This window comes from Halyomorpha halys, unplaced genomic scaffold, assembly GCF_000696795.3.
Source record: "Halyomorpha halys isolate HHAL.00 unplaced genomic scaffold, Hhal_1.1 Scaffold385.1, whole genome shotgun sequence".
Taxonomy (NCBI): Eukaryota; Metazoa; Arthropoda; class Insecta; order Hemiptera; family Pentatomidae; genus Halyomorpha; species Halyomorpha halys.
This window is the reverse complement of record NW_027112337.1, coordinates 251,234-261,627: the sequence shown is the minus strand read 5'-3', so window position 1 is coordinate 261,627 and position 10,394 is coordinate 251,234. Positions and strand designations below refer to the sequence as shown.

Below are 10,394 nucleotides of genomic sequence, written 5' to 3'. Positions count from 1 at the left end.
AATAAATAATAATTTATTGAAAATGATGGAAGTAATTATAAACCTCAAAAAATTATAAAAAAAAAAAAGAAGAATTTTACTTTTTTCTTTGCCCATTTTTGAATCTAACTGTTGAAGAAACTGTTCAAAAAATTTTCTTGTCATCCATGCCTTTGTGTTGTAGTCGTAGTCAGCAGGGTAAGTCCATACGCCTTTGAAACATCGGGGTTTCTGTGATTTTCCAATTACGAGGGGTCGCATTTTGTTTGTTCCATCAGCGTTCGTTGTTAAAAGCACCGTTATTCATTGTTTGCTTTTCTTTCCTCCGAAGCAGGGGTCGTTCTTCTCAGCCAATGTTTTGGAGGGCAACAAGTTAAAGAATAGTCCAGTTTCATCGGTGTTAAAAATGTCGCGTAAAACGTAGTCCTTTACAATCGTTGATAGGACCTCTTTTTTCCAATGGTCAACCGACAAGATATCAACATTCGCCGCAGACACTCCGACCAGTAATCCCATGCCTTAATTTGAACTTCTGAAGCCATCCTGTAGATGCTTTGAAGTCTCCAGTAATGTTTAGTTTTTTAGAAAATTCCTGGGCCTTTTCCTAGAGCAATGGCCCACTTATTGGGATACTGTCTGCCCGTTTTTGCTGAAACCAAAGCCTTTTCCAAATCGACGTACTGGCCACCTTGTGTTCGAGCTCTTTTTGCACAGCTTGGCCCAGCCCTAATAAAGTTGGCTTCTATCTCCTCTCTTTTCTGAACAATTGTTGCGAGGGTCAACAACGGAAGTTTTAATCTTTTCGCGATTTCAATTTTCGTCACATTCGGGTTGTCATCAACTTCTTTTAAAATTTTAATTTTGTCTTCTATAGAAAGAGATTTTTTTGCTCATGATGGTAAAATTTTTTTTTGGTTTTTCACACACATTCACTTCAGGTGTTAATGAGAGACTGACAATTTTTATTTTGAATCGAAAGTAGGGAGTAGATTGTAAACATAAAGAGTCATTGGGACCGGATGTTATTTGTGGAAAAAAGTTGTTTACTGTTTCGTTTTTCAAAGTATTTTTTGTCCTTTGTCTTGCCACAGAAGAAAAACAAATTCGTAGAATTGAATAAAATTTACTAATATGTACATAAAGCGGGCTTAAACTTTCCTTTGTATAACTAAGTTTTGTATAAATGAATAATTACATACACATAATTAAGGGGTTTTTGCAGGGGATTGAGAAATTCTTCGCATAACTGAATGTTTCATATAAGTGAGTTTCGTATAAGTGAGACTTCACTGTATATCATAATGGTATAATATTATGAGGCTTATTTTATGTTCTATGGTTTAGTAACCCAAAATATATATAAAAAAATACATAGACTCAAGAAAAAAAACATGAAAGGTCAGATATTTGCAACATTTCTGTTTTAAAGTTTAATAGCATTAAGTTGATAAGTTATTAATCACAAGAATATATGGAAAGTAAAACTGTTTCCTATACCATATTTCAAAGAATTTATTGAAGGACAGGAATTAAGGCTAATTAGAAATGGTACTGGAAGAAACAAGGGAAATAAGATACTCCCTAATCTAAAGAGATGGTATTTTTCTTTTTTTATATCTGGAGTTTAATATATGACAAAGGTTTTATTCGGAAAAGTAAAATATGAAATTGAAGATAGGTGAAACCGCTGTACCTAGGATCACAATTTACACTTCTGTCTTTTTAAAAGCCATTATTTAAAATAAAACAATAGGAAAACCCTCCCCTGATAGCACCATTATTATAACACACCATGTTATTTGAGAATTAAAATACTAAAGAGTTATTAAACTAAATAAAAAAAATAATTTATTGATAAGTCATAAATAGATCAAAATTTCTGATAAAGGAAGTTTTATGCTGTTAAATAAGAAAGAAATAGAACAAGACTATAATGCACCATTGATCATCCCATGGTGTATCTTGGATTATTAGAATATAGCACCTATAAGCTAGATAATATGTTTTAAAAACAACCTATTTCTACAGAAATTTGTTGTTTCATCACAAAAAAAAAAAAAAAAAAAGATTGTATTAAAGCATAACCTGATTTTTATTTTTGTACATATATACAAGAAGCTACAATACAAAATATATTTTTTAAATTATTAGCAACTAAAAAATTTAGCATATTAATTAAATTTCACCAAAAAGTAGTTAACTAAATCCTTTAACCTTAAAGCTAGAAAATAAGTTATTTAAAAACACAATTGTCTACCAATCAGTTCCAGTCGACCACCTTAATTCTACTGCGGTTGGCAGTTATTCACATCAAATATTTCTTTGAATTATATCTGCTAAGTTTTTACCGAAAACTTAAGTCAATAAAATAATTATTTTGATTATAATGATCATTATGTTGAAATTTAGAGGTGGGATAGAGATTATTCAAGAGTTACTGATGCCAGACCCAATGTTGTGTTCTCTTTGTGAAAAACCTGTTGTTTGTTATGACAGGGAAGGTTGCACTACAGTTATGTTTGGGAATTTTTTACTGAGTTTTTGAAACCAGCAAGGTTGTTTACCTCGCTACTATTTTGTTTTCGGCATGTTGTAAGTTTTGGCAAGCTCAGTTTTTGAAATTGGCTGTTTAAACGGTGAAATAAGGCAATTAAGCCAGTGCCTGCTCATTTATTCTCCTTCAATTGAATTTTAAATTTCTCTATTTTATTGTGCCAACGTTTCGGCTAGAATACAACTTATTTGTGTTTCTCTTTGACCGCACCCCCAACCATCTTCTCCTCGTACGTCATCCACAGTCAACTATCTCTCATAATTTTAAATTTATCTGCTTTTTGGGGAATTCAGTTCGATTTCTTTGGTTCAATTTTGCCAATCTGACTTTTCCAGGAGAGGGGTAAACCATATAAAAGTGGCTGTATCAAGCCCCTTATCTCTCTGTCTGTTTTTACTCACCTCACCATTGATATCTGGATGGCACGCTTCGCTGCTCTTTCTCTTTCCAGAAGGATGCTCTTGTTCCTGCATAAAAGACACTTTGGATGAGCAAGATTCTGAAGGTCTAAGGAGTACGACATTTGGGTTGTATCAATTATTGTATATAATTTTTATTTAAAATTGTTTTATCTGTTTGTTAAGATGTTTTTAATACCTAAAAATTTCTGGCTAGATTATTAACATGTAACACGTTAGTCTTAAGTATGTTTTGAAAATTGAATGCACTGATTTTCCACACTTAATTTTTTTGTGCTAATCAAATATCACGAAGCAGATACCCGTGATGAAAGAGAGAGAGAGAGAGCAGTGGATGACTAAAGGCGACAACGAGGATTGTTTTTTGGAGCAGAGGTGAGCAGATATATTACGGTTGCCCCAGAGCGGGCCTGTACAGGAAGCTAGAGACGATAGACACAGCTTCTTTTCAGGCACTTCTTGGAAAATATTAGCAGGAACTTTTCATTGGCTGTAACCTTGGAATTTTAGAGCATGCCACACGATTGTTTTGTAACCTATGAAAAGAATTTAGTGTCGTTTTCTTTCCAAGTTTGAAAGTATCTTAAAGGTTGTTTTTGGTCCTCCTATTACAGTTATTCCCAGGTGTGGATGTCAACTGGGTCAGCCATTGCAGGATGAGAGAGTTTGGAGAGAGCTTCACATCGCTGCGGAGATTCAACACTGGTCGTCCTGAGCTTCGTCCCGCATGATCACACTATGAGAATTTTTCTCGATCTTGATATATTTTCTTTCTATTATTCCTTTTTTCTCCCGATACATCTCTCAGTAAAAACTTGACAATATCCTGAGTTTTCAATTCGATTGTAGAATTTAATCTGGTTCTAAAAATGATATTGATATTTGGAAATTATTTTTTCTAACCTTATATATTAATGGCCCATTTCTTTTACTAAATTCTACCAAAACATATTCTCCCTTTTCAAATGTGGATCTACCATAATTGACTTCTTTTTTTTTTCATTTATAACTATGACCATTGATCAGTAACACAGAACATTATTTTGATTAGAGGTACATGATAATGGGTTTTTCAAAACAAAACCTCCTCAACATTTCAGATTTTGTATAAAATTGAAAAATAGCATAAAGAATGACACACCAATAAGCAGTAATTCGAGTGGAACGTAATTTAAACCACAAAACACAGCTGTCAAATTGTAAAAATATAAACAGCAAAACCACAAGTTGCTATTTTTATAATTAAAAAAATATATTTCTATTTAAATCGAGAACAGTAGCACATGGACAACCACTTTCCTAGGTGCTCGCACTCTTATCAGTAAAATTTGTCTTAGCACAGTTCTATCTCATAAATAACAGTTCCTATAAAACAAATTATAAATGATCTAAAGTACAATATGACCAAGGTACAACAGTCTCTCCTATATTCTTTGCATTTGGTATTTTTTCTTTTTTATCCTTTTACAAACACCACAATTTTAATGGATTTTAGGTTGATTAGTATACTCCTATTCATCCAACAAATATAAAAAATAGTAACTGAATACTATGCACCCCCTTTAAAAGACCAATTGAATAAAAAATATGGGTTAAGTCACCTAACATAACAAGTAATGAATCCTTAATTAGTTTTATTAAATATCATAACCAACAGTTTAAAGAGTAAAAACGTTGTGTGTCATGCTATCTGTTGACTGTATCACAGTTTTTATTAATCCTGAAACCATTTAGGAGATATAGTAGTGGCTTGATCTATTATGTCACAGCTGACTGCTAACTGAAATGTAAGGTTTAACTTTTAAAACTGGTCTAAAGCAGTATTTTATACATTATAAAACACATCTATGAAGTGTTTCTACCCATATTGATAAATTATAAATATAAAAACAAAATAAGTTAAACAAAAAAAACAAAAGTGCAATAAGTAAATGAAATTAAAATAAAATTACACAAACACATAACATAAATTAAAGATATGGAAATGGATATAAATGAACAAACCAGAGAACTCCTGAATCATGAATCAGGAGTTGTTTTTTTTTTGCAAAAGAATAAATGCAAGGTAAAATTATTACATTAGAGATAGATAGATTGGTGAAAATTTTAGGAGTGCATTCACAACTACAAAATGTCAACATGTCAACCTTTTTCATATTTTTTTTATAATTATAAAACTCTACCAAGAAGTTTTCTCTAATAAATTCTTTTATTAAATGAAATCGAGGAGTTTTCTATGAAAAGTTAAGTTTAAAAAAGTCCAATTCTAAAAAGTATAGATTTTGTGGACAAATTAAAATTCGGTACCCAAAACTTATTTAATTTGTTTCAAAATTTACATTTTCTCAAATGAAATAGGAGATACCAATCAATATTTTCAATAAAAATTTAATTCATCAACATGAGATGCTCGATAATAATTTTTTAATAATAACTTTCCAAAGGAGATATTAACTATTGATAGAAAACTCCTTAACTGATGAATAACTTTCAAACAATATTGATCATATAAATAATCTAATATTATACATGGGAAAAAAAACAATTACAGTAAAGTCTCACTAATTTGGACATTGATTGCACAGACAACCTAGTCGATCAAAACGGGATTGAAAAAAAATTGATAAAATTTAGTAAACTAAAAATAACATTCAGCGAGCAGTTAGTACAAAAATAGTTTAAAGAAACTTACTCAATTGGCAACAATGAAAAAGTGGGAACAAAAAAAGTCTTAGAGGAACACATACTCTATTTTCTCGGAATTGACTCCCTTTACTCAGCTGTTCTAAGATCTCGTCCAGATTAGCGGGCCTTTACTATATATCCATAAAACAAGAGTGAATAACCAAAAAATATTAACCTTTTAGCATTAGCATAGGCTGATAATGACAGATCAAGATCTACTTCTGTAAACTCCTGATCCAAATTTGATTCAGCAAAGGGATCACTAAAATAAAAAGTAAAAATATATTATTGCTCATGTATGCACAACAACGTAAGCAAACAATGGCTATTTAATTTAACAAATAGTTTTCAAACAAAAATTGGACCTTTGATAAGATAGATATATAAGGTACATTTAAATTTATAACTATAAAAATAGAATTACTACAAACTCTTTTTACATACTTAGTAGCATTTTCAAGTTCAACATCTTTTTTCATTTCTTTACATTATATTCTGTTTTAGTAAAATTCATATTTCAAAAACTTTTTATCCTATAAGCAGAAACTTTCAGTAAGCCAACAAATCATCATTCCCCATTGATGTTCGATCAAGAGAAGTTCCAGTGTACAAATAATATAATAAAAAATACATATATATATATTACCTTAATCGCATGGATATTTGATTGATCTCCAACTTTATAGATGATATTAAAGAAGCAACAGAGTCATTACAACGAGTTGCTTCAGCAACTAGATCTTTAATACTTCTCCAAGTCATTTGTGATGCAATAGCAGACCTTAAAATATTGATGGCTTGGTTAACTACATTGGCATTAGTCATAATAAGTTCAGCTTTCTTTTTATTATGTTGTTGTTTTGAGGATAATTCTTCCAGCCTTGAAGATTGGTCTTCACGAATTTTATTTACTTTTTTCATAGCTTCCTTTTCCTGAAAATGTTTTTAGAAAGGTGAAATATTAATAAACCACCATGAAATAGTAATGAAAATCAGCTTCTATTTCTCTCAAATAATTATGAGTTAGATTCTATGATGTCTTGTTTTCAAATCAAAGTACAACAAGGCACTTTCTAATAAAAAGAGGAACAGAAAAAATGTTTACCTTAGATGTTATATAAGATAAAGAAAAAACATGTTGAATACAATTTTTAGAGATTGTAGCTTTATCTCTAATTAAATAAGATTGTTCCATCAGTGTGGCAAAGCCAATTATCCAACCATTATATTAGTACAGGGGAATAAGAGCACCCATGGAAACAGTATAAAAGAGATATACTAAAAGTAAAACTATTCTCAATAATTGCAAATTGTTAAATATTTGTTTATCATTATTGAGAGCAACATTAACACAAGATAAAACAAACTAAAACTATAAAAAATTCATTATTCTGTTTAACACATTGAGCACAATGGGATTGTCAAGCATATTGTATTTTTGTTCTTCTATGTACATAAAAAACCCTAAAATAGCTCCTAAAAACATCAATATATTCATAAAATGGGACTTTTTTTTATTATATACATGCAATTAAATCTTACCCAAAGTTACCCCTTTTATACCACTTTTTATTCTTATTTTTTGTTTCAATCATAGGCATAAAAAGTGAGCATGAATGTTCAATAATAATCATAATTGTATAACATGTTTTTTCTTTATCTTATATAATCACTTTAATTTTATTAATTTCATTCTGTACAATTATTTACTTTATGTCATTCTGTTTATATTTAATTTTTTGTATTCGTTGGTTGTTACCTTGTTCTTTGTTTTTAGCCCTGATAAAGGCTAGAAATTCTGGCCGAAACATTAGCACGATTAAATAAGTTATTTCAACTTATCTGTGTTATATTTTGACCGCAACCCCCAACCATCTTCTCCTCGTATCTTCATTTTTTTTATTTATTCTTTCAATGACGTCAACATAGTATTGGCGAGTTATTAGCTTACATTTAAAGAAGGTTATTCGGTGGATTCTTGATGAAAAAGATTCAAGATCTGGTTGAACCAATCTCCTTCGTTCTTCTGAAATTCCTTTTCAGAGTTGTTCTCCATTCTTTCTAATGTTCTTCTTGCTGAGATTCCATGCAAGTTTAAATTACCACAAAATTTCTGTAACTTTCCACTTAGGAAAGAATGAGTGAAATCAAAATGAGGTAACCAAAGATAATTTGCCCAATTATCCCATCCCAGATCGTTATCAGTGAAACTGATATTGTTATTTCTGAAAAATAAAATTTCATGATCTGATTTTTTCCCATGGTTAACAAACAAAATAACTGAGTAACTGAGTGATCGTGGATTATTAAAAAATTACTTGTTTACATTTAAAAGAATATATTTCTTTCAATGTTTAGATTACAATTATGATTATTATTAAACATTCATGCTCACTTCTTACGCCTATGATTAAAACAAAAAGTAAGAATAAAAAGTAGTCTAAAAGGAGTGACTTTGGGTAAGATTTAATTGCATATATTTAATTGAAAAAATCCCATTTTATGAATATATAGATATTTTTAGGGTTTTTTGTGTACATAGAAGAACAAAAATACAATATACTTGGCAATCCCATTGTGCTCAATGTGTTAAACAGAATAATGAATTTTTTATCTTTTTATATTTTTTGAATGTTTTAATTAGTTTTATCTTGTATTAATGTTCCTTTCAACAATGTTAAATAAATATTTTGAAAATGATAACAAATATTTAAAAATTATAACAAATATTTAAAAATTATAACAAATATTTTACAATTTGCAATTATTGAGAATAGTTTTACTTTTAGTATATCTCTTTTATGCTGTTTCCATGGGTGCTCTTATTCCCTTGTACTAATATAATGGTTGGATAATTGGCTTTGCCACACTGATGGAATGTTGCTTTATCTCTAAAAATTGTATTCAACATGTTTTTTCTTTATCTTATATAATCACTTTAATTTTATTAATTTCATAATGTACAATTATTTACTTTATGTCATTCTGTTTATATCTTATTTTTTGTATTCATTGGTTGTTATCTTGTTCTTTATGTACGGGGTGATGGGGTCCCTGGGTATGTTGTTTATGTCCTTGTCTCCCCACTTTGTCCTCGCGGAGGATGTGCCGACTTTGATTGGAGCCCGCCTTGGCAAAAATGATTAAGCTATTGGAGATGGCAAGACTGCTGGCTACTAAGACTACTTAGTTTAAGAAACATGTCACCCAATGTTTGTGCACACAATGAGAGTCAAAAGAGTATTGTTTTTTTCACAGTATAAAAACAAAAGAGAACATCTGCTTTTAACAAAAAAAACACATATGTTATACAATCAATCTTTTTTTTTTTAAAGCCATGTGTTGGCCACAACATTAACAAATTGCTAGAAGCATTGAATAATCACCATGAAAAGTTCAATTTCACAATGGAGTTGGAGTAGGAGGGGAAATTGAGATTTGTGGAAAATTTGATGACTAAGAAAGGAAATAGCTTAATAACAGAATGGACCCAAAAAGAAACCAGCAGTAATGTGATTTTAAATTACTATTCATGTCATACCTTCCATATGAGGTTGAATGTTATAAATAAGAAGATAAAAATTACTGATTTGAGCAGATTAAATCCAGTTAAGATTAACGTTTTTAATATATTCTTTGAAAATGTTTACCCTAAAAATTTAATTTATAAAGTTTGGGATATGAACCTTAAGAAATTCAATAATAGGCTAGAAAAGAATGCAAAAACAAAAATAATTTGTATTAAAAATAATATAATTAACAATTGTTGTTTCGGCATCCTTAGGAACACCTTTTCATTCCACCTAATTTCCTAAGTAATGCGCACCTCCACGTGGTACGGCTGGATACTTTCTGATAAAAGGCTAAGAATAGAGGAACTAAAACGAAACCCTCTAGGGCTTACTACCCTAGTTATACACTTGTCAGGGCAACTCGACCAAAACAAACAGAAAATATCATGAAAATGGCTTCTCACGAAAATTACTACCCTGAAGACAAAGTCGGGCGATCGGATTCCTGGGTGCCCGGTAGTGCAAAATTGAAAATTGATGAGTTAGAACACCATAGAAACACACATCAAAGATTTAAAAAAGGGAGAAAATACTATTTTAGCACATATAACATAAATTCAATAATTAAAATAGGAAAATTCAGGCAATTAACAACCAAACTATACAGGCTGGAAATCTCGATAAAGGCCTTGCAAGAAACAAGATTGATGGACACCGAGACTGTAGAATCAGATGGATTCAGAATCTTTAAGGGAAAACCAGGTAAAAGAATCATGAAAGGCATGCTGCCCCTAGGAACAGCCTTCAGAGTAGATAAACAATTCCTAAGTACAGCAACGGATTTCAAGAGCATTAGCCCCAGGCTATCGCTCCTCACAGTGAAATCTACAAAAAAAAAATTACATCCTTATAAATGCACATGCCCCCATAAACAAGGACAATAAAAGAGACCCGGAAAAGGTGAAAGACTTCTGGAGAATGTTGGAGGAGGAAGTGGTGAGGATTCCCAGAAATAATGTAAAAATTCTTTCTAAAAATCGAGGGACAGTAGGGGAATACCCTGCACACAGAAGAACAAACAGAAATGGAGAAAGATTAATATATCTATGCCAAAATGCAGACCTAAGAATCATGTCAATGCACTACAAGGCTAAAACTAATTTTATGTTTCTCTAAATGTTGTTATCTCTTTTGTTCTATAGCCCTGATGAAAACCTGAAACTCAGGTCGAAACGTCGGCATAAA

At 30.8% G+C, this 10,394-nt stretch overlaps 1 protein-coding gene across 2 annotated transcripts in view; it reads right to left on the bottom strand.

The window, feature by feature from the left end:
- The window catches only part of Clbn (Nuclear export mediator factor NEMF homolog Clbn), an 85,449-nt gene that overhangs the window by 41,788 nt on the left and 33,267 nt on the right, over positions 1-10,394 (bottom strand). For both annotated transcript variants that reach the window (XM_014422670.3, XM_067050253.1), the window contains 2 exons: positions 6,284-6,570; positions 5,813-5,899 (listed from right to left, as the gene is read on the bottom strand). In XM_014422670.3, coding sequence (XP_014278156.1) covers positions 5,813-5,899; positions 6,284-6,570 — 374 coding nt within the window. The remainder of the gene's footprint in view (positions 1-5,812; positions 5,900-6,283; positions 6,571-10,394) is intronic.